The 26179-nt window shown below is 42.6% G+C and overlaps 1 protein-coding gene across 1 annotated transcript in view; it reads left to right on the top strand.

Annotated features, from left to right (window-relative positions):
- The window catches only part of LOC115188866 (caspase recruitment domain-containing protein 11-like), a gene marked incomplete at its 5' end in the record, with an annotated part of 37984 nt that extends 21077 nt beyond the window's left edge, over nucleotides 1-16907 (top strand). Inside the window, 9 exons of the mRNA XM_029747692.1 lie at nucleotides 1-69; nucleotides 5185-5300; nucleotides 7419-7503; nucleotides 11056-11151; nucleotides 11621-11738; nucleotides 14074-14256; nucleotides 14335-14459; nucleotides 16292-16407; nucleotides 16687-16907. The exon at nucleotides 1-69 is cut by the window's left edge and continues 59 nt beyond it. Of these exons, the coding sequence (XP_029603552.1) occupies nucleotides 1-69; nucleotides 5185-5300; nucleotides 7419-7503; nucleotides 11056-11151; nucleotides 11621-11738; nucleotides 14074-14256; nucleotides 14335-14459; nucleotides 16292-16407; nucleotides 16687-16891 (1113 nt within the window). The remainder of the gene's footprint in view (nucleotides 70-5184; nucleotides 5301-7418; nucleotides 7504-11055; nucleotides 11152-11620; nucleotides 11739-14073; nucleotides 14257-14334; nucleotides 14460-16291; nucleotides 16408-16686) is intronic.
- Between the last annotated feature and the right edge of the window lie 9272 nt (nucleotides 16908-26179).

Consider the following 26179-nt stretch of genomic DNA (forward strand, 5'->3'; position numbering starts at 1 on the left):
TACATCAGAATCAACTTCAACATCTCTGGCCAATCAGACACCTGCTCCCTGAGCCTGCTATGTGACGAGGTACCTGCTGACCCTGTTCAGAATCAACTTCAACATCTTTGGCCAATCAGACACCTGCTCCCTGAGTCTGCTCTGTGATGAGGTACCTGCTGACCCTGTCATTTAGTAGACGCTCTTATCCAGAGAGACTTACAGCTATATGACGGCTGGTTACATAATGAAAAGTCCCTAGTGGACTAACCCGATATGGCGGCTTGTTACACAATGAAAAGTCCCTAGTGGACTAACCCTATATGACGGCTGGTTACACAATGAAAAGTCCCTAGTGGACAAACCCGATATGACGGCTTGTTACACAATGAAAAGTCCCTAGTGGACTAACCCTATATGACGGCTGGTTACACAATGAAAAGTCCCTAGTGGACTTACCCTATATGACGGCTGGTTACACAATGAAAAGTCCCTAGTGGACTTACCCTATATGACGGCTTGTTACACAATGAAAGAGGTGGGGAAAGAAAGAGCGGGAGAAGGAGAGACAAAGGAATTCAACTATCGTACGTACAGTTGAATGATACGCTCACTGTAAATATTAATATTTAGCACCCTGACAACCGCTCATTCGGATTTAGAAGTGCAACATATATTTACGCTTAGATGTCTTTGTCGTCTCTCTGTTGAAACTAATCGATCCGTCTGTGACGAATAGTTCGACAGAAAGTCTCTGGTTGTGTAAGTCTCTGGTTGTCCACCAGAGGTCACAATGTCCTCAGTTGTAGTAGGAATCTTTGTCTCTGAGTGTTCACTAGACTGGATACATCAGACGCACAGTGTTGAGACGGAAATGTAATTTTCTCGTCTTCGGTCGAGTTTCCTAGACTACATTACATGCAGAGCTGCAGGCGGTGCATGTCTTAGTCTAGTCTTCTTCTTCTCTGTTGAGTTTCAGAGGGTCTTACCATTTCATAACATTCAGCTCACGCTGTCGGTCACGCTGGTCTGTATTTAAATTGCAACCATTTCAACTTGTAGCCACCGCTCCACGCTTTCTGGTCTAATGTAAATTTAGTTACCAGTCCTTTTATGCACTCGCTTGGAGGGCAGTTCCATCACATTGCCACAATGTCTGTGCTCATGTGGGCATGGTTACTGACTTGGCCAAAGTTTTTATGAATTTTTTCAATCTAATTTAGAAGGCTAAAATAACATTTAATCTTCTCAAAAATAGTTTCATATTTAATCATATAAGTTTTACAACAATTAGATGTAAATCTGATAACTGGGTCGTATACATTTGTATAGTTACAGTTATTTAGTTATACTGTCCTTAATGATATCACAAAACAATAAACTTTTGACAGGATTTATTGTTTGGATCCCCACCAACCATTTCCCACATTCTTTATGTTGGAAATATTGTTTGATTATCCACTTTTGGATTTTGGAGTTTTGGCGGCAGATTCTCTCTCTACAGTCAAAGGATTTTTGACTTCTCCATACTGCAGGTCCAGAGAGAGAAAGTTTACGACCGGTCGTTAAAGTCCTAGAACCGTCCGCACTCCCCCTCTTCCTCTCTGGTGGGAGGGGGGTGGGGCTATCTTTGATCCTCACTCAGGACCGAGAGCCATGACACAGCTCTTACACTAATAGTGCATTATCATAATTTTCACAATTTCACAGTATTATTCCAACCTCATAGTGTGGAAATATACAGTGCCTTCAGAAAGTATTCACACCCTTTGACTTTTTGTAAATTTTCTTGTGTTACGGCTTGAATTTATGGCTTGAATTGAAAATTGATTAAATTGGGATTTATTTCCAAATTTCCAAATTTATTTCCAAATTCATTTTTCAAAGGAATCAAAATGTAAAAGCTGAAATGTCTTGAGTCAATAAGTATTTAACTCCTTTGTTATGTCAAGCCTAAATAAGTTCAGGAGTAAAAATGTGCTTAACAAGTCACACAAAAAGTTGCATGGACTCACTCTGTGTGCAATAATAGTGTTTAACATGATTTTTCAATGAATACCTCAGTTCTGTACCCCACACATACAATTATCCATAAGGTCCCTCAGTCGAACAGTGAATTTCAAAGACAGATTCAACACAAAGACCAGGGATGTTTTCCAATTCCTCGCAAAGAAGAGCACCTATTGGTAAATAGGTAAAAAAATTTAAGCAGACATTGAATATCCCTTTGAACATGTTGAAGTTATTAATTACACTTTGGATGGTGTATCAATACACCCAGTCACTACAAAGATAGAGTCGTCCTTCCTAACTCAGTTACCAGAGAGGAAGGAAACCGCTCAGGGATTTCAACATGAGACCAACGGTGACTTTAAAACAGTTACAGAGTTTAATGGCTGTGATAGGAGAAAACTGTTGTAGTTACTCCACAATACTAACCTAATTGACAGTGTGAAAAGAAGAAAGCCTGTACAGAATACAAAATATTCAAAAAAAATGTGTGTTTTTTGCAACAAGGCACTAAAGTAATACTGAATTTTTTTTTGGCAAAGCAAGTAACTTGTTGTCCTGAATACACAGTGTTATGTTTAGGGCAAATTGAATACAACACATTACTGAGTACCATATTTTCAAGCGTAGTGGTGGCTGCATCATGTTATAGGTACGCTTGTAATCGTTAAGGACCGGGGATTTTTCAGGATAAAAATAATTTAGCTGAGCACAGGTAAAATCCTAGAGGGAAACCTGGTTCAGTCTGTTTTCCACCAGCTGCTGGGAGATTAATCCACCTTTCAGCAGGACAATAACTTAAAACACACGGCCAAATCTACACTGTAGTTGCTTACCAAGAAGACAGTAGATCTACGGCAAGACCTGAAAATAGTTGTCTAGCAAAAATCAACAACCAATTTGACAGAGAAGAATTCTGAAAAGAACAACGAGCAAATGATGCACAATCCAGGTGTGGAAAGCTCTTAAGAGACCCAGAAATGCCCACAGGTGTAATCGCTGCCAAAGGTGCTTCTACAAAGTATTGACTCAGGGGTGTGAATAGTCATGGAAATTAGATATTTCTGTGTTTAATTTTCAATAAATTAGCAACATTTTCTAAAAACATGTTTTCCCTTTGTCATTATGGAGTATTGTGTGTAGATGAGTGTGTCATGGGTGTCGTAAGGATCAGACCAAAACGCAGCGGGAATGTGTATACTCATCTTCTTTTTTAATGGCAGAAAGAAGGAAAAACCGAAACAAAACACACGTATACAAAAACAACGACGATAACAGTCTTGTCAGGCACACAGCTAAACAAGAAACAACTACCCACAAAATCCCACAGAAAACACCCCTCTTAAATAGGACCTTCAATTAGAAGCAACTAGGAGCAGCTGCTTCCAATTGAAGGTCAACCCAACAAACACCACATAGAAATAGACATACTAGAACATAACCCAACAAACCCCGAAACACTCTAAACAAACACCCCTCTCAAAACAGAACATAGCCCAACAAACCCCGAAACACTCTAAACAAACACACCCCTGCCATGTCCTGACCAAACTACAATAACCAATAACCCCTATTACTGGTCAGGATGTGACAGAGTGAGAGGAAAAAAATATTGAATTCATTTTGAATTCAGGCTGTAACACAATGTGGAATAAGTCAAGGGGTATGAGTACTTTCTGAAGGCTCTGTATACAGCGAGCTCCAGAAGTATTGGAACAGTGACATGTTGTTGTTGTATTGGCTCTGTATTCCACCACTTTGGATTTGATATGATACAATGACTATGAGGTTAAAGGTCAGACTGTCAGCTTTAATTTGAGGGTATTCCTTCACCCACACCGCGTCTCACAAAGACACGGCGGTTGGAACCAAAAATCTCAAATTTGGACTCCAGACCAAAGGACAAACTTTCACTGGTCTAATGTCCATTGCTCATGTTTCTTGGCCCAAGCAAGTCTCTTCTTATTATTGGTGTCCTTTAGTAGTGGTTTCTTTGCAGAAATTTGACCATGAAGGCCTGATCCACGCAGTCTCCTCTGAACAGTTGATGTTGAGATGTGTCTGTTACTTGAACTCTGTGAGCCATTTATTTGGCCTGCAATTTCTGAGGCTGGTAACTCTAATGAACTTAGAGGTAACTCTGGGTCTTCCATTCCTGTGGTGGTCCTCATGAGAGCCAGTTTCTTCATTGCTCTTGATGGTTTTTGCGACTGCATTTGAAGAAAATTCCAAAGTTTCCATTTCTCTTTGCTTATTTGAGATGTTCTTGCCATAGTATGGACTTGGTCTTTTACCAAATAGGGCTATCTTCTGTACAACACCCCTACCTTGTCACAACACAACATATTGGCTCAAACACATTAAGAAGGAAAGTAATTCCACAAATAAACTTTTAACAAGGCACACCTGTTAATTGAAATGCATTCCAGGTGACTACCTCGTGAAGCTGGTTGAGAGAATGCCAAGAGTGTGCAAAGCTGTCATCAAGGCAAATAGTGGCTATTTGAAGAATCTTAAATATAAAATATATTTTGATTTGTTTAACACTTTTTTTGGTTACTACTTGATTCCATATGTGTTATTTCATAGTTTTGATGTCTTCACTATTATTCTACAATGTAGAAAATAGTAAAAATAAAGAGAAACCCTTGAATGAGTAGGTGTTCTAAAACTTTTGACCGGTACTGTATATATATATATATATATACAAAATATATATACACGCCATTATCTACAATATGTGCTTTGTGATGAGGTACATCAATCTACAATATGTAATGAGGTACCTGTTATTATCGTGCTGTTGTTGTTAGGGGTTAGAGGTTAGGGTTAGGGGCTAGGGGTTAGGGGCTAGGGTTAGAGGTTAGGGGCTAGGGGTTAGGGGTTAGGGTTGATTGGTTGTTTGTTTGGTTAATTTATTGTTTGATTAATTGGTTGGATGATTGGTTGATTAATTTATTGAATTAATGATTGATTGATTGATTGGTTGATCGGTTGACAGGTTGATTGAGTGATTGGTTGATTTATTGTTTGGTTGATTGATTAACGTATTACCTGATTGGTTGATCGATTGATCGGTTGATAGGTTGATTGAGTGATTGGTTGATTTATTGTTTGGTTGATTGATTAGCGTATTATTTGATTGGTTGATTGATTGATTAAGGTATTACCTGATTGGTTGATTGATTGATTAAGGTGGTCCATGTCCTGGACACGATGCACCAGGGGAAGTGGGAGTGGCTTTGCTCCCGGGTCGAACCCTACTCTGGAACCGACCTACCGGAAAAAGGCACCATCCCCTCTTACTCACGGTAAATACAGACTGCTATTACATACTACTACACAGTACTACAGACTACGACAGACTACTACATACTACTACACAGTACTACAGACTACTACAGAATACCACCATCCCCTCTTACTCACGGTAAATACAGACTGCTATTACATACTACTACACAGCACTACAGACTACTACAGACTACTACACAGTACTACAGACTACTACAGAATACCACCATCCCCTCTTACTCACGGTAAATACAGACTGCTATTACATACTACTACACAGTACTACACAGCACTACAGACTACTACAGACTACTACACAGTACTACAGACTACTACAGAATACCACCATCCCCTCTTACTCACGGTAAATACAGACTGCTATTACATACTACTACACAGTACTACAGACCACTACAGACTACTACATACTACAGACTACTACAGAATACCACCATCCCCTCTTACTCACGGTAAATACAGACTGCTATTACATACTACTACACAGTACTACAGACTACTACAGACTACTACATACTACTACACAGTACTACAGACTACGACAGACTACTACATACTACTACACAGTACTACAGACTACTACAGACTACTACAGACTATTACATACTACTTCACAGTACTACAGACTACTACAGAATACCACCATCCCCTCTTACTCACGGTAAATACAGACTGCTATTACATACTACTACACAGTACTACAGACTACTACAGACTACTACAGACTATTACATACTACTACACAGTACTACAGACTACTACAGACTACTACAGACTATTACATACTACTACACAGTACTACAGACTACTACAGAATACCACCATCCCCTCTTACTCACGGTAAATACAGACTGCTATTACATACTACTACACAGTACTACAGACTACTACAGACTACTACATACTACTACACAGTACTACAGACTACTACAGAATACCACCATCCCCTCTTACTCACGGTAAATACAGACTGCTATTACATACTACTACACAGTACTACAGACCACTACAGACTATTACATACTACTACACAGTACTACAGACTACTACAGACTACTACAGACTATTACATACTACTTCACAGTACTACAGACTACTACAGAATACCACCATCCCCTCTTACTCACGGTAAATACAGACTGCTATTACATACTACTACACAGTACTACAGACTAGTACAGACTAATACAGACTAGTACAGACTATTACATACTACTACACAGTACTACAGACTACTACAGACTAGTACAGACTATTACATACTACTACACAGTACTACAGACTACTACAGACTAGTACAGACTATTACATACTACTACACAGTACTACAGACTACTACAGACTAGTACAGACTATTACATACTACTACACAGTACTACAGACTACTATATACTACTACAGACTAGTACAGACTATTACATACTACTACACAGTACTACAGATTACTATATACTAATACAGATTACTACAGACTATTACATACTACTACACAGTACTACAGACTACTATATACAACTACAGATTACTACAGACTATTACATACTACTACACAGTACTACAGACTACTATATACTACTACAGATTACTACAGACTATTACATACTACTACACAGTACTACAGACTACTACAGATTACTACAGACTATTCCATACTACTACACAGTACTACAGACTACTACAGATTACTACAGACTATTCCATACTACTACACAGTACTACAGACTACTACAGATTACTACAGACTATTCCATACTACTACACAGTACTGCAGACTACTATATACTACTACAGATTACTACAGACTATTACATACTACTACACAGTACTACAGACTACTATATACTACTACAGATTACTACAGACTATACATACTACTACACAGTACTACAGACTACTACAGATTACTACAGACTATTTCATACTACTACACAGTACTACAGACTACTACAGAATACCAGATGAATACTTTCAAATACTGATCCATGAGCTGGATACAACATCAGACTAGCAACCAATATAGATCACCACTGAACTGTGTGTGTGTGTGTGTGTGTGTGTGTGTGTGTGTGTGTGTGTGTGTGTGTGTGTGTGTGTGTGTGTGTGTGTGTGATCTACAGGGCCCAGCAGCTGCTCCTGGTAAAGATGCAGAAGCTGGTGTGTCGAGGAGGAAGAGAGGAGAATGAGAGCCTGCGCAACCTCAAGGTACTAACTAGCCCCTAACTAACTAGACAACTAACCCCTAACTAGCAGCCTGCATAATCTCAGGGTACTAACTAGCCCCTAACTAACTAGACAACTAACCCCTAACTAGCAGCCTGCATAACCTCAGGGTACTAACTAGCCCCTAACTAACTAGCAGCCTGCATAACCTCAGGATACTAACTAGCCCCTAACTAACTAGACAACTAACCCCTAACTAACTAGCAGAATGCATAACCTCAGGGTACTAACTAGCCCCTAACTAACTATACAACTAACCCCTAACTAGCAGCCTGCATAACCTCAGGGTACTAACTAGCCCCTAACTAACTAGACAACTAACCCCTAACTAGCAACCTGCATAACCTCTAGGTACTAACTAGCCCCTAACTGACTAGACAACTAACCCCTAACTAGCAGCCTGCATAACCTCAGGGTACTAACTAGCCCCTAACTAACTAGACAACTAACCCCTAACTATCTAGCAGCCTGCATAACCTCAGGGTACTAACTAGACCCTAACTAACTAGCCAACTTACCCCTAACTAACTAGCAGCCTGCATAACCTCAGGGTACTAACTAGCCAACTAACCCCTAACTAGCAGCCTGTATAACCCTAACCTTAACCCTTTAATCACCCTAACCTTAACCCTTTAATAACCCTAACCTTAACCCTTTAATAACCTTAACCTTAACCCTTTAATAACCCTTACCTTAACCCTTTAATAACCCTAACCTTAACCCTTTAATAACCCTAACCTTAACCCTTTAATACCCCTAACCTTAATAACCCTTTAATAACCCTAACCTTAACCCTTTAATAACCCTAACCTTAACCCTTTAATAACCCTAACCTTAACCCTTTAATAATCCTAACCTTAACCCTTTAATACCCCAAACCTTAACCCTTTAATAACCCTAACCTTAACCCTTTAATACCCCTAACCCTTTAATACCCCTAACCTTAACCCTTTAATACCCCTAACCTTAACCCTTTAATAACTCTAACCTTAACCCTTTAATACCCCTAACCTTAACCCTTTAATAACCCTAACCTTAACCCTTTAATATCCCTAACCTTAACCCTTTAATAACCCTAACCTTAACCCTTTAATAACCCTAACCTTAACCCTTTAATACCCCTAACCCATTAATAACCCTAACCTTAATCCTTTAATAACCCTCACCTTAACCCTTTAATAACCCTAACCTTAACCCTTTAGTAACCCCAACCTTAACCCTTTAATAACCCTAACCTTAACCCTTTAATAACCCTAACCTTAACCCTTTAATAACCCTAACCTTAACCCTTTAATAACCCTAACCTTAACCCTTTAATAACCCTAACCTTAACCCTTTAATAACCCTTACCTTAACACTTTAATAACCCTAACCTTAACCCTTTAATAACCCTAACCTTAACCCTTTAATCTAACCTAACCCTAACCCTTTAATCTAACCTAACCCTAACCTTAACCCCTAGCCTCTAACCCTAACCTTAACCCTTTAATCTAACCTAACCTTAACCCTTTAATAACCCTAACCTTAACCCTTTAATAACCCTAACCTTAACCCTTTAATAACCCTAACCTAACCCTTTAATACCCCTAACCTTAACCCTTTAATAACCCTAACCTTAACCCTTTAATAACCCTAATCTTAACCCTTTAATACCCCTAACCTTAACCCTTTAATAACCCTAACCTTAACCCTTTAATATCCCTAACCTTAACCCTTTAATAACCCTAACCTTAACCCTTTAATAACCTTAACCTTAACCCTTTAATAACCCTAACCTTAACCCTTTAATAACCCTAACCTTAACCCTTTAATAACCCTAACCTTAACCCTTTAATACCCCTAACCTTAACCCTTTAATACCCCTAACCTTAATAACCCTTTAATAACCCTAACCTTAACCCTTTAATAACCCTAACCTTAACCCTTTAATAACCCTAACCTTAACACTTTAATAACCCTAACCTTAACCCTTTAATAATCCTAACCTTAACCCTTTAATACCCCAAACCTTAACCCTTTAATAACCCTAACCTTAACCCTTTAATACCCCTAACCCTTTAATACCCCTAACCTTAACCCTTTAATACCCCTAACCCTTTAATAACTCTAACCTTAACCCTTTAATAACCCTTACCGTAACCCTTTAATAACCCTAACCTTAACCCTTTAATACCCCTAACCCTTTAATAACCCTAACCTTAACCCTTTAATACCCCTAACCCTTTAATAACCCTAACCTTAACCCTTTAATCACCCTAACCTTAACCCTTTAATACCCCTAACCTTAACCCTTTAATAACCCTTACCTTAACCCTTTAATAACCCTAACCTTAACCCTTTAATACCCCTAACCTTAACCCTTTAATACCCCTAACCTTAACCCTTTAATAACCCTAACCTTAACCCTTTAATATCCCTAACCTTAACCCTTTAATAACCCTAACCTTAACCCTTTAATAACCCTAACCTTAACCCTTTAATACCCCTAACCCATTAATAACCCTAACCTTAATCCTTTAATAACCCTCACCTTAACCCTTTAATAACCCTAACCTTAACCCTTTAGTAACCCCAACCTTAACCCTTTAATAACCCTAACCCTTTAATAACCCTAACCTTAACCCTTTAATAACCCTAACCTTAACCCTTTAATAACCCTTACCTTAACACTTTAATAACCCTAACCTTAACCCTTTAATAACCCTAACCTTAACCCTTTAATACCCCTAACCCTTTAATAACCCTAACCTTAACCCTTTAATAACCCTAACCTTAACCCTTTAATAACCCTAACCCTTTAATAACCCTAACCTTAACCCTTTAATAACCCTAACCTTAACCCTTTAATAACCCTAACCCTTTAATAACCCTAACCCTAACCCTTTAATAACCCTAACCTTAACCCTTTAATAACCCTAACCTTAACCCTTTAATACCCCTAACCCTTTAATAACCCTAACCTTAACCCTTTAATAACCCTAACCTTAACCCTTTAATAACCCTAACCCTTTAATAACCCTAACCTTAACCCTTTAATAACCCTAACCTTAACCCTTTAATAACCCTAACCCTTTAATAACCCTAACCCTAACCCTTTAATAACCCTAACCTTAACCCTTTAATAACCCTAACCTTAACACTTTAATAACCCTAACCTTAACCCTTTAATAACCCTAACCTTAACCCTTTAATAACCCTAACCTTAACCCTTTAATAACCCTAACCTTAACCCTTTAATACCCCTAACCCTTTAATAACCCTAACCTTAACCCTTTAATAACCCTAACCTTAACCCTTTAATAACCCTTACCTTAACCCTTTGATAACCCTAACCTTAACCCTTTAATAACCCTAACCTTAACCCTTTAATAACCCTAACCTTAACCCTTTAATAACCCTAACCTTAACCCTTTAATACCCCTAACCGTGAACTAACTACATGTAAACACGTTGAACTGTCTTGTTGTTGAGCTCCCTGTGTTGTTGACAACATGTGTTGCTGTTGTTGATATTGTTGTTGTTTATGTTGTGTAGAACAGTTTACAGCCTGAAGAGTCCAGCCTGTCCACAGACCCCAAATCCAGCCCTCGCATGTCCAGAGCCAGCGTCTTCATCACACAGATACTACAGGTAACACACACACACACACACACACACACACACACACACACACACGTACACACCCCCCCCCCACACACACCCACATACACACACACATATACAGACATACCCCCCCCACACACACACATTTCCAGAGTTAAATTGCAGTGTGTGTGTGTGTGTGTGTGTGTATATATCTCTGTGTAGTTTGTCAGCAGGGTGGATAATAGTGTGTGTATCTCTGTGTAGTTTGTCAGCAGGGTGGATAATAGTGTGTGTATCTCTGTGTAGTTTGTCAGCAGGGTGGATAATAGTGTGTGTATCTCTGTGTAGTTTGTCAGCAGGGTGGATAATAGTGTGTATCTCTGTGTAGTTTGTCAGCAGGGTGGATAATAGTGTGTGTATATCTGTGTAGTTTGTCAGCAGGGTGGATAATAGCGTGTGTATATCTGTGTAGTTTGTCAGCAGGGTGGATAATAGTGTGTATATCTCTGTGTAGTTTGTCAGCAGGGTGGATAATAAGTATAAACGTATGAACAGCAGTGAGCGTGTTCGCATCGTGAGCTCAGGAAACCCATCGCTGCCGAGACCAGGCTTCGAAACCCTCAGACAGGAAGGTAAGACCTGCACCCTGCACCCTACACACTACACCCTACACCCTACACTCTACACCATACACGCTGCCCAAACCAGGCTTCGAAAACACTGAGACAGGTGGGTGAGACACACACGGAAGTTTACATACACCGTCGCCAAATAGATTTAAACTCAGTTTTTCACCATTCCTGACATTTAATCCTAGTAAAAATCCCCTGTCTTAGGTCAGTTAGGATCACCACTTCATTTTAAGAATGTGAAATGTCAGAATAAAAGTAGAGAGAATGATTTATTTCAGCTTTTATTTCTTTCATCACATTCCCAGTGGATCAGAAGTTTACATACACTCAATTAGTATTTGGTAGCATTGCCTTTAAATTGTTTAACCTGGGTCAAACATGTCGAGTAGCCTTCCACAAGCTTCCCACAATAAGTTGAGTGAATTTTGGCCCATTCCTCCTGACAGAGCTGGTGTAACTGAGTCAGGTTTGTAGACCTCCTTGCTCGCACACGCTTTTTCAGTTCTGCCCACAAATGTTCTATAGGATTGAGGTCAGGGCTTTGTGATGGCCACTCCAAAACCTTGACTTTGTTGTCCTTAAGCCATTTTGCCACAACTTTGAAAGTATGCTTGGGGTCATTGTCCATTTGGAAGACTAATTTGTGACCAAGCTTTAACTTCCTGACTGATGTCTTGAGATGTTGCTTCAATACATCCACATAATGTTCCTCCTCATGATGCCATCTATTTTGTGAAGGGTACCAGTCCCTCCTGCAGCAAAGCACCCCCACAACATGATGCTGCCACCCCCGTGCTTCACGGTTGGGATGGTGTTCTTCGGCTTGCAAACCTCCCCCTTTTTCCTCCAAACATAAAGATGGTCATTATGGCCAAACAGTTCTATTTTTGTTTCATCAGACCTGAGGACATCTCTCCAAAAAGTACGATCTTTGTCCCCATGTGCAGTTGTAAACCGTAGTCTGGCTTTTTTATGGCGGTTTTGGAGCAGTGGCTTCTTCCTTGCTGAGCGGCCTTTCAGGTTATGTCGATATAGGACTCATTTTACTGTGGAAATAGATACTTTTGTACCTGTTTCCTCCTGCATCTTCACAAGGTCCTTTGATGTTGTTCTGGGATTGATTTGCACTTTTCGCACACCAAAGTACATTCATCTCTAGGACAGAACCCGTCTCCTTCCTGAGCGGTATGACGGCTGTGTGGTCCCATGTTTATACTTGCGTACTATTGTTTGTACAGATGAACGTGGTACCTTCAGGCGTTTGGGAATTGCTCCCAAGGATGAACCAGACTTGTGGAGGACTACAATTTTTTTTCTGAGGTCTTGGTTGATTTCTTTTGATTTTCCCATGATGTCAAGCAAAGAGGCACTGAGTTTGAAGGTAGGCCTTGCAATACATCCACAGCTACACCTCAAATTGAATCAAATGATGTCAATTTGCCTATCAGAAGCTTCTAAAGCCATGATGTAATTTTCTGGAATTTTCCAAGCTGTTTAAAGGCACAGTCAACTTAGTGTATGTAAACTTCTGACCCACTGGAATTGTGACACAGTGAATTATAAGTGAAGTAATGATGACCTGGCATGATGACTCCTTGCTGTCCCCAGTCCACCTGGCCATGCTGCTGCTCCAGTTTCAACTGTTCTGCCTGCGGCTACGGAACCCTGACCTGTTCACCGGACGTGCTTGTTGCACCCTCGACAACTACTATGATTATTATTATTTGACCATGCTGGTAATTTATGAACATTTTAACATCTTGACCATGTTCTGTTATAATATCCACCCGGCACAGCCAGAAGAGGACTGGCCACCCCTCATAGCCTGGTTCCTCTCTAGGTTTCTTCCTAGGTTTTTGGCCTTTCTAGGGAGTTTTTCCTAGGGAGTTTTTCCTAGCCACCGTGCTTCTTTCACATGCATTGCTTGCTGTTTGGGGTTTTAGGCTGGGTTTCTGTACAGTACTTTGAGATTTCAGCTGATATACGAAGGGCTATATAAATAAATGTGATTTGATTTGAAGTAATCTGCCTGTAAACAATTGTTGGAAAAATTACTTGTGTCATGCACAAAGTAGATGTCTTAACCGACTTGCCAAAACTATAGTTTGTTAACAAGAAATTTGTGGAGTGGTTGAAAAATGAGTTTTAATGACTCCGACCTAAGTGTATGTAAACTTCCGACTTCAACTGTATATATATATATATATAAAATCACTGTATATTATTATACACCCAACATGTACCCTTTACAGTGTGTGTGTGTGTTTGTGTGTGAAGACTGTGCAGACCCATATAGTGATTTTATATATATATGTGTGTGTGTGTGTGTGTGAAGACTGTGCAGACCCATACAGTGATGTGAGTAGGAGTGTGAACCTGGTTCCGTACAGCCTAGTCAACCCCCAGCGGGTCCAGAGGAAAAGGCCGGTTCTGATCAGTCCAAACAGTCTGGCCCGGACCATTATACAGAAGATACTCAACATGGGCGGCGCCATGGACTTCAACATCTGCAAACCAGGTCCGGTTGTGTGTGTGTGTGTGTGTGTGTGTGTTTAATATGATTCTGTTATATTATATTAAAGGTAATGTATTCCAGATGTCCTAACTAAAGAAGAGTTCTTAATGAGACAGAGGATTGAACCCATCATCTCCTCCAGAGAGAAAAACACCAACACCTACGAGGTTGTCTCTCCGGAGAACATCGAGGCTGTAGCTGCGAAGGTACATACTCTTTTACATCTTGCCTGATTTCTTTTTGTAGAACCTTTATTTTAGCAGGGAGTCCCATTGAGACCAAGACCTCTTTTCCAATACAACGCAATTTACCATACAATATTACCAGCAACTTAAAAAGCAAACACATTCCTCAACAATGAGGTTTCTGCATCTACAGTGGCTCAAGAGGGACAAACATCATTAACCAAACGCAGAATCGGTCAGGAAACCTCCAAGACTGAAATCTTGCTTTTCAAATGAACAACAGAAAAACACACATGCCAATCGGTTGTTCAGTAGTTGAACAACTTGAACTGCCCTGGAGGCCCCGGAGCATCAAGGTGCAGAGAGCTCTGCAGATCATTCCATTGAGGTCCTCCATTAACTACTTGAACTGCCCTGGAGGCCCCGGAGCATCAAGGTGCAGAGAGCTCTGCAGATCATTCCATTGAGGTCCTCCATTAACTACTTGAACTGCCCTGGAGGCCCCGGAGCATCAAGGTGCAGAGAGCTCTGCAGATCATTCCATTGAGGTCCTCCATTAACTACTTGAACTGCCCTGGAGGCCCCGGAGCATCAAGGTGCAGAGAGCTCTGCAGATCATTCCATTGAGGTCCTCCATTAACTACTTGAACTGCCCTGGAGGCCCCAGAGCATCAAGGTGCAGAGAGCTCTGCAGATCATTCTTCCCTACCTCTGAGGAAGCACAGTTCCCGCTCAGCCCAGTCAAAACTGTTCGCTGCTCTGGCACCCCAATGGTGGAACAAGCTCCCTCACGACGCCAGGACAGCGGAGTCAATCACCACCTTCCGGAGACACCTGAAACCCCACCTCTTTAAGGAATACCTGGGATAGGATAAAGTAATCCTTCTAACCCCCCCCCCCCCTAAAAGATTTAGATGCACTATTGTAAAGTGGTTGTTCCACTGGATATCATAAGGTGAATGCACCAATTTGTAAGTCGCTCTGGAGAAGAGCGTCTGCTAAATGACTTAAATGTAAATGTAATTGAGGTCCTCCATTAACTACTGGAACTGCCCTGGAGGCCCCGGAGCATCAAGGTGCAGAGAGCTCTGCAATAACATCTGCTAAACATGTGTATGCGACCAAAATGTTTAATTTTATTTAATTTGATAATTCTATACACAGGTGCAAAAAAACAAAGCATATTCCCCTAATTCTGTAGTTAACCTCTCTAGGGTAGGTGGGCCGTGTAAATACTGCCCCCTAACCCTAACAGGTTAACCATCCCTGTGATCAGGTCTGGTGACTCGTATGTCACTAATTTAACAATGAAGTAAGGTATGGCGGAAGTTTGCACAAGAGGGCTTTATAAACAAAACAATTGAATCAAGTCAAATCTAAGTGTAGATTACCAGCCAATGTACAGAAAAAACAGCTAGATGTATATTTACCATGTCCTTGTTCAGCCACAACTCAAGCACATTTTGAAGCTAGAAAAGATCTAAGCTGTTGATTGAAGATTCTAAAATGTTCAGTTTAGAGATGAGGAGATCATTACCCAGGTGTCACCACCTTTCTAGAGAGGGAGCACATGGGCAGCCTTCCAGAAACCTGAGAGACAAGACAGTTTAGAGACCAGGAGATCATTACCCAGGTGTCACCACCTTTCTAGAGAGGGAGCACATGGGTAGCCTTCCAGAAACCTGAGTGGATTTAAAATCAGTGTATTTTAGTATTTTCAAATACATGCCAATACTTTCCCAAGTGTATTTCCAAGTACATTCCAATATTCAATCACTTGTTCATTTGTAAATGTATGTGAAAGTAATTGAGATATTTGGAATAGTATTTGATCCCAGGTCTATTGTGTGCAGGGTAAACACTGTTTGATGGAGGCTGACGTGAGCTGTGTTAAAGACCTGCTGAGGAGAGAGATCTACCCAATCATCATCCACATCAAGATCTGTGACAAGAACATCAGGAAGCTAAGGTACCCTCACCTCTAACCCCTGACCTCTGTCTCCAACAGGAAGCTGCCCCTGCATGTGGACAGTGAGGAGGAGTTTGTCAGTGTGTCGGAGCAGAGAGAGAGAGCTGGAGAGTGTTCCTAACCCCTCACCTCGAACCCCTGACCTCTGTCTCCAACAGGAAGCTGCCCCTGCGTGTGGACAGTGAGGAGGAGTTTGTCAGAGTGTGTCGCAGCAGAGAGAGAGAGCTGGAGAGTGTTCCTAACCCCTCACCTCTAACCCCTGACCTCTGTCTCCAACAGGAAGCTGCCCCTGCGTGTGGACAGTGAGGAGGAGTTTGTCAGAGTGTGTCGGAGCAGAGAGAGAGAGCTGGAAAGCGTCCCGTGTCTCTATGCGTGTCTGGAGCCTGAGGAATGGGCTGGGCCTGATGACCTCATCAGAGTGGTGAAAGACAGAATCCAGGAGGAACAGAGGAAGACTGTCTGGGTGGAGCAAGACCTGCTGTAACACACACACACACACACACCTCACACACACACACCTCACACACAGATGAATGCATGCACACACCTCACACACACACACACACACACACACACACACACACACACACACACACACACAGATGAATGCATGCACACACACCTCACACACACACACACACACACGGTATGCAAGATGGCGACCCCGGGAATAGCATGCGTTTTGCAGGCTGCCTCTCAACTTTGCTATTTAATGTGTATTTAATGTGTTTTTAAAGCCAATGTATATTTCTGTGTAATTCCTCACTTTGTTTGCTCTTCTAAATTGACTGTATTTTTTATTCCATTGAGCTAATTTGTATTATTCTTAACGTATTTACTCCTATTTTTATTATGTCACGTAATAATTGGGAGTCAAATAGGGCGACGCACAATTGGCCCAGCGTCGTCCTGGTTTGGCCAGGGTAGGCCGTCATTGTAAATAACAATTTGTTCTTTAACTGTCTTGCCTAGTTAAATAAAGGTTAAATAAAATAAAAAATACTAAATTGTTGATAGGTGAAGCTGTAGTCAGCATTTCATTATTATGTCACATTGGGTGAAGCTGTAGTCAGCGCTCAGGTCTGTTCAACGCTGGTCCGACCAATCTGATTCCACGCTTCAAGATTGCTTCGATCACGTCGACTGGGATATGTTCCGGATAGCATCGGACGATAACATTGATGAATACGCTGATTCGGTGAGTGAGTTTATTAGCAAGTGCATCGGTGATGTGGTACCCACGGTGAATATTAAAACCTTCCCCAACCAGAAACCGTGGATTGATGGCAGCATTCACGCAAAACTGAGTATAGAGACAAAGTAGAATCGCAATTCAACGGCTCAGACACGAGAGGTATGTGGCAGGGTCTACAGTCAATCACGGACTACAAAAGAAAAACCAGCCCCGTCGCGGATAACGATGCCTTGCTCCCAGACAAACTAAACAACTTCTTTGCTCGCTTTGAGGACAATACAGTGCCACTGACACGGCCCGCTACCAAAACCTGCGGGCTCTCCTTCACTGCAGCCAACATGAGTAAAACATTTAAACGTGTTAACCCTCGCAAGGCTGCAGGCCCAGACGGCATCCCCAGCCACGTCCTCAGAGCATGCGCACACCAGCTATCTGGTGTGTTTACGGACATATTCAATCAATCCCTATCCCAGTCTGCTGTCCCCACATGCTTCAAGATGGCCACCATTGTTCCTGTTCCCAAGAAAGCTAAGGTAACTGAACTAAACGACTAACGCTTCGTAGCACTCACTTCTGTCATCATGAAGTGCTTTGAGAGTCTAGTCAAGGACCATATCACCTCCACCCTACCTGACACCCTAGATCCACTCCAATTCGCTTACCGCCCCAATAGGTCCACGGACGACGCAATCACAAACCCATCTGGACAAGAGGAATACCTATGTAAGAATGCTGTTCATTGATTACAGCTCAGCATTTAACACCATAGTACCCTCCAAACTCGTCATTAAGCTCTAGACCCTGGGTCTCGACCCCGCCTTGTGCAACTGGGTCCTGGACTTCCTGACGGGCCGCCCGCAGGTGGTGAGGGTAGGAAACAACATCTCCACTGCGCTGATCCTCAACACTGGGGCCCCACAAGGGTGCGTTCTCAGCCCTCTCCTGTACTCCCTGTTCACCCACGACTGCGTGGCCATGCACGCCTCCAACTCAATCATCAAGTTTGCAGACGACACAACAGTAGTAGGCTTGATTACCATTAATGACGAGACGGCTGACAGGGAGGAGGTGAGGGCCCTCGGAGTGTGGTGTCAGGAAAATAACCTCACACTCAACGTCAACAAAACAAAGGAGATGATCGTGGACTTCAGGAAACAGCAGAGGGAGCACCTCCCTATCCACATCGACGGGACAGCAGTGGAGAAGGTGGAGAGTTTTAAGTTCCTCTGTGTACACATCACGGACAACCTGAAATGGTCCACCCACACAGACAGCGTGGTGAAGAAGGCGCAACAGCGCCTCTTCAACCTCAGGAGGCTGAAGAAATTTGCCTTGTCACCAAAAACACTCACAAACTTTTACAGATGCACAATCGAGAGCATCCTGTCGGGCTGTATCACCGCCTGGTACGGCAACTGCTCCGCCCACAACCGGAAGGCTCTCCAGAGGGTAGTGAGGTCTGCACAACGCATCACCTGGGGCAAACTACCTGCCCTCCAGGACACCTACACCACCCGATGTCACAGGAAGGCCAAAAAGATCATCAAGGACAGCAACCACCCAAGCCACTGCCTGTTCACCCCGCTGTCATCCAGAAGGCGAGGTCAGTACAGGTGCATCAAAGCTGGGACCGAGAGACTGATAAACAGCTTCTATCTCCAGGCCATCAGACTGTTAAACAGCCATCACTAACATTGAGTGGCTGCTGCCAATATACAGACTCAACAACAGCCACTTTAATAATTAATAATTGGATGTAATAAATGTATCACTAGTCACTTAAACAATGGCACTTTATATAATGTTTACATACCCTGCATCACTCATCTCATATGTATATACTGTACTCTATACCATCTACTGCATCTTGCCTATGCTGTTCGGCCATCGCTCATCCATATATTTATATGTACATATTCTTATTCATTCCTTTACACTTGTGTGTATTAGGTAGTTGTTGTGGAATTGGTAGATTACTTGTTAGATATTACTGCATGTTTGGAACTAGAAGCACAAGCATTTCTCTACACTCGCATTAACATCTGCTAACCATGTGTATGGACCAATAACATCTGCTAACCATGTGACCAATAACATCTGCTAACCATGTGGCCAATAACATCTGCTAACCATGTGTATGGACCAATAACATCTGCTAAACATGTGACCAATAACATCTGCTAACCATGTGTATGGACCAATAACATCTGCTAACCATGTGACCAATAACATCTGCTAACCATGTGTATGGACCAATAACATCTGCTAACCATGTGTATGGACCAATAACATCTGCTAACCATGTGACCAATAACATCTGCTAACCATGTGTATGGACCAATAACATCTGCTAACCATGTGTATGGACCAATAACATCTGCTAACCATGTGTATGGACCAATAACATCTGCTAACCATGTGACCAATAACATCTGCTAACCATGTGTATGGACCAATAACATCTGCTAACCATGTGTATGGACCAATAACATCTGCTAACCATGTGACCAATAAAATGTGATTTGAAGCATTTAATTATTATGTTGCATTGTTGATTGGTGAACCTGTAGTAAGCATTTTATTGTACAGCGTACCATGCATGTCTTGTGCATATGACAAATACTCTTGACTTGACACACACACACACACACACACACACACACACACACACACACACACACACACACACACACACACACACACACACACACTGGGGTGGACCTGGTTGTGAACAGTTATAGAATAGGTTCTGATTAAAGACATGTACCTCACTCACAGTGGTGGACTCTATTCTACTGGAATCTGTTCTGCTCTATTCTGTTCCATTCTATTCTATTCTTTTCCATTCTATTCTATTCTATTCTGTTCTATTCTATTCTACTCTATTCTGCTTTGTTCTATTCTGTTCTACTTTATTCGGCTTTGTTCTATTCTGTTCTACTCTATTCTGCTTTGTTCTATTCTGTTCTACTCTATTCTGTTCTATTCTATTCTGCTTTGTTCTATTCTGTTCTACTTTATTCGGCTTTGTTCTATTCTGCTTTGTTCTATTCTGTTCTACTCTATTCTGTTCTATTCTATTCTATTCTGCTTTGTTCTATTCTGTTCTACTTTATTCGGCTTTGTTCTATTCTGCTTTGTTCTATTCTGTTCTATTCTACTCTATTCTGTTCCATTCTATTCTACTCTGTTCTATTCTGTTCTATTCTGCTTTGTTCTATTCTGTTCTACTCTATTCTGTTCCATTCTATTCTACTCTATTCTGTTCTATTCTGCTTTGTTCTATTCTGTTCTACTTTATTCGGCTTTGTTCTACTCTGTTCTACTCTATTCTGTTCTATTCTGTTTTGTTCTATTCTACTCTATTCTGCTTTGTTCTATTCTGTTCTACTCTATTCTGCTTTGTTCTATTCTGTTCTACTCTATTCTGTTTTATTCTATTCTACTCTACTCTGTTCCATTCTGTTCTATTCTGTTTTGTTCTACTCTATTCTACTTTGTTATATTCTGTTCTATTCTACTCTATTCTATTATGTTCTATTCTACTCATTTATATTCTATTCTACTCTGTTCTACTCTATTCTATTTTGTTCTACTCTATTCTGCTTTGTTCTATTCTATTGTTCTATTCTACTCTATTCTATTATGTTCTATTCTACTCATTTATATTCTATTCTACTCTGTTCTACTCTATTCTATTTTGTTCTACTCTATTCTGCTTTGTTCTATTCTATTGTTCTATTCTACTCTATTCTATTATGTTCTATTCTGCTTTATTCTATTCTGTTCTACTCTATTCTCCATCTCCCGGTTAGCCAAAGAGGTCACCAGCCAATTCTTGGGCTACAATTCCTCTTTTGCCAATTGGCCTGGACCCTTTACTGCCAACAGAACCCCGCCGATCCATCACAACTGGTCTGTCGACGTAACCGCCCGAGGTGGTTTCAACAGGCTCTTCCGTTGCGACGTCGCCTGATGCCCATCTGCTAGCCCCGGCCTGCTAGCCTAGCCCCGGCCTGCTAGCCCCGGCCTGCTAGCCCCGGCCTGCTAGCCCCGGCCTGCTAGCTCCGGCCTGCTAGCCCCGGCCTGCTAGCCCCGGCCTGCTAGCCCCGGCCTGCTAGCCCCGGCCTGCTAGCCCCGGCCTGCTAGCTGTCTGAATCGCTGTGTCTCCAGCTAGCCTAGCATAGTAGCGATGACTGAATTGGATCCCTGACTCGTCTAGTGCTACTCACTGGACCCTATGATCACTCGGCTACACGTGACTCTCCCTAATGTAAATAGGCCTCGTCTATTGCTGTTTTGGTTAGTGATTATTGTCCTATTTCACTGAAGAGCCCCTAGCCCTGCCCAATATGCCTTAGATAGTGTGGGAGCAAATCTCATGACTCTGATTCCATTTCCATTATTAGCAGCATTTAGGCTGTCCACTTTGAAGAGCTGAGACAGAATGGCTATATAAGGAATGGAACATATAGGACCAGGTCCTGCTACCATTATAACCTATACAGCTGTCGTGAAGAACGGTCCAGGGAAGTTATTTTCATATAGAGGGAGGGGACTCTATACGTTATGCAAAGACAGAATCCTATAAAGATGGGACTCTGTAATATGAGACTTTAGTCTTTTTCATGGAAGGGCTCTGTTGCGTGTGGAATAGGGTCCTTCCATGGAGGGGCTCTGTTGCGTGTGGAATAGGGTCCTTCCATGGAGGGGATCAGCTCTGTTGCGTGTGGAATAGGGTCCTTCCATGGAGGGGATCAGCTCTGTTGCGTGTGGAATAGGGTCCTTCCATGGAGGGGATCAGCTCTGTTGCGTGTGGAATAGGGTCCTTCCATGGAGGGGATCAGCTCTGTTGCGTGTGGAATAGGGTCCTTCCATGGAGAGGCTCAGCTCTGTTGCGTGCGGAATAGGGTCCTTCCATGGAGGGGATCAGCTCTGTTGTGTGTGGAATAGGGTCCTTCCATGGAGGGGCTCTGTTGCGTGTGGAATAGGGTCCTTCCATGGAGGGGATCAGCTCTGTTGCGTGTGGAATAGGGTCCTTCCATGGAGGGGATCAGCTCTGTTGCGTGTGGAATAGGGTCCTTCCATGGAGGGGCTCTGTTGCGTGTGGAATAGGGTCCTTCCATGGAAGGGATCAGCTCTGTTGCGTGTGGAATAGGGTCCTTCCATGGAGGGGCTCTGTTGCGTGTGGAATAGGGTCCTTCCATGGAGGGGATCAGCTCTGTTGCGTGTGGAATAGGGTCCTTCCATGGAGGGGATCAGCTCTGTTGCGTGTGGAATAGGGTCCTTCCATGGAGGGGCTCTGTTGCGTGTGGAATAGGGTCCTTCCATGGAGGGGCTCTGTTGCGTGTGGAATAGGGTCCTTCCATGGAAGGGATCAGCTCTGTTGCGTGTGGAATAGGGTCCTTCCATGGAGGGGCTCTGTTGCGTGTGGAATAGGGTCCTTCCATGGAGGGGATCAGCTCTGTTGCGTGTGGAATAAGGTCCTTCCTTGGAGGGGCTCGGCTTTGCCACTCTGTATTACAGTCTATATTGAATTCACAAGGTATTACAAGAGTATTATGTTCTTAAGACAATTTTCCACGACAATAGCCCTTTTGTTCCACTCCCCACACATGCGGTGACCTCACCTGGGTTTACTGGTGCCTCTAGAAACAAAACCTCTCTGATCATCACTCAATGCCTAGATTTACCTTCACTGTACTCACATTCTACCATACCCTTGTCTATTCTTCCGCACCCAGAAATCTGCTCTTTTTACTCTCTGTTCCGAATGCACTAGATAACCAGTTCTTATAGCCTTTAGCTGTACCCTTATCCTACTCCTCCTCTGGTGATGTAGAGGTTAACCCAGGCCCTGCAACCCCCTGCACCACTCCCATTCCCCAGGTTCTTATAGCCTTTAGCCGTACCCTCATCCTACTCCTCCTCTGGTGATGTAGAGGTTAACCCAGGCCCTGCAGCCCCCAGAACCACTCCCATTCCCCAGGTTCTTATAGCCTTTAGCCGTATCCTCATCCTACTCCTCCTCTGGTGATGTAGAGGTTAACCCAGGCCCTGCAGCCCCCAGAACCACTCCCATTCCCCAGGTTCTTATAGCCTTTAGCCGTATCCTCATCCTACTCCTCCTCTGGTGATGTAGAGGTTAACCCAGGCCCTGCAGCCCCCAGAACCACTCCCATTCCCCAGGTTCTTATAGCCTTTAGCCGTACCCTTATCCTACTCATCCTACTCCTCCTCTGGTGATGTAGAGGTTAACCCAGGCCCTGCAGCCCCCAACACCACTCCCCAGGCGCTCTCATTTGTTGACTTCTGTAAACGTAAAAGCCTTGGTTTCATGCATGTTAACGTTAGAAGCCTCCTCCCTAAGTTTGTTTTATTCACTGCTTTAGCACACTCCGCCAACCCTGATGTCCGAGCCGTGTCTGAATCATGGCTTAGGAAGGCCAACAAAAATCCTGAAATTTCCATCCCCAACTATAACATCTTCCGTCAAGATAGAACTGCCAAAGGGGCAGAGTTGCAATCTACTGCAGAGATAGCCTGCAGAGTCCTGTCTTACTATTCAGGTCTATACCCAAACAATTCGAGCTTCTTCTTTTAAAAATCCACCTTTCCAGAAACAAGTCTTTCACCGTTGCCACTTGTTATAGACCCCCTTCAGACCCCAGCTGTGCCCTGAACACCATATGTGAATTGATTGCCCCCCATCTATCTTCAGAGATCATACTGTTAGGCGACCTAAACTGGGATATGCTTAACACCCTGGCCGTCCTACAATCTAAGCATGATGCCTTCAATCTCACACAACTTATTAATGAACCTACCAGGTACAACCCTAAATCCGTAACCATGGGCACCCTCTTCGATATCATCCTGACCAACTTGCCCTCTAAATACACCTCTGCTGTCTTCAACCAGGATTTCAGCGATCACTGCCTCATTGTCTGCATCCGTAAAGGGTCTGCGGTCAAACGACCACCCCTTATCACTGACAAACGCTCCCTAAAACACTTCAGCGAGCAGGCCTTTCTAATCGACCTGGCCGGGATATCCTGGAAGGATATTGACCTCATCCCATCAGTAGAGGATGCCTGGTTGCTCTTTAAAGTGCTTTCCTCACCATCTTAAATAAACATGCCCCATTCAAAAAATGTAGAACTAAGAACAGATATAGCCCTTGGTTCACCCCAGACTTGACTGCCCTCGACCAGCACAAAAACATCCTGTGGCATTCTGCATTAGCATCGAATAGCCCCCGCAATTTGCAACTTTACATGGAAGTCAGGAACCAATATACTCAATCAGTTAGGAAAGATAAGGCTAGCTTTTTCAAACTGAAATTTGCATCCTGTAGCACTAATTCCCAAAAAATGTGGGACACTAAAGTCCATGGAGAATAAGAGCTCCTCCTCCCAGCTGCCCACTGCACTGAGGCTAGGAAACACTGTCCCTACCAATAAATCCACGATAATCAAGAATTTCAATAAGCATTTTTCTACGGCTGGTAAATGCTTTCCACCTGGCTACCCCTACCCCAGCCAACATCTCAGCAACTGGCCCAAGCCCCCCCCCACTTCTCCTTTACCCAAATCCAGACAGTTTATGTTCTGAAAGAGCTGAAAAATCTGGATCCCTACAAATCAGCTGGGCTAGACAATCTTGAACCTCTCTTTCTAAAATTATCTGCAGAAATTGTTGCAACCCCTATTACTAGCTTGTTCAACCTCTCTTTTGTATCGTCCGAGATCCCCAAAGTTTGGAAAGCTGCCGCGGTCATCCTCCTCTTTAAAGGGGGAGACACTCTAGACCCAAACTGTTATAGACCTATATCCATCCTGCCCTGCCTTTCTAAAACCTTTGAAAGCCAAGTTAACAAAACAGATCACCGACCATTTCGAATCCCACCGTACCTCAGCCATGCTCAAGGTCCTAAACGATATCATAACCGCCATCGATAAAAGACAGTACTGTGCAGCCATCTTCATCGACCTGGCCAAGGCTTTTGACCCTGTCAATCACCGCATTCTTATCGGCAGACTCAACAGCCTTGGTTTCTCAAATGACTGCCTCGCCTGGTTCACCAACTACTTCTCAGATAGAGTTCAGCGTGTCAAATCGGAGGGCCTGTTGTCCGAACCTCTGGTAGTCTCTATGGGGGTCCCACAGGGTTCAATTCTCAGGCCAACTCTTTTTTTCTGTATACATCAATGATGTCGCTCTTGCTGCTGGTGATTCTCTGATCCACATCTATGCAGACCACACCATTCTGTAAACATCTGGCCCTTCTTTGGACACTGTGTTAACAAACCTCCAAACGAGCTTCAATGCCATACAACTCTCCTTCCGTGCCTCTGTTTTTAAATACAAGTAAAACTAAATGCATGCTCTGCAACCGATGGCTACCTGCCCGCCTGTCCAGCATCACTACTCTGGACGGTTCTGACTTAGAATATGTAGACAACTACAAATGCCTAGGTGTCTTGTTAGACTGTAAACTCTCCTTCCAGACTCACATTAAGCATCTCCAATCCAAAATTAAATGTAGAATCGGCTTCCTATTTCGCAACAAAGCCT

Source organism: Salmo trutta, unplaced genomic scaffold (genome assembly GCF_901001165.1).
Source record: "Salmo trutta unplaced genomic scaffold, fSalTru1.1, whole genome shotgun sequence".
Classification (NCBI taxonomy): domain Eukaryota; kingdom Metazoa; phylum Chordata; class Actinopteri; order Salmoniformes; family Salmonidae; genus Salmo; species Salmo trutta.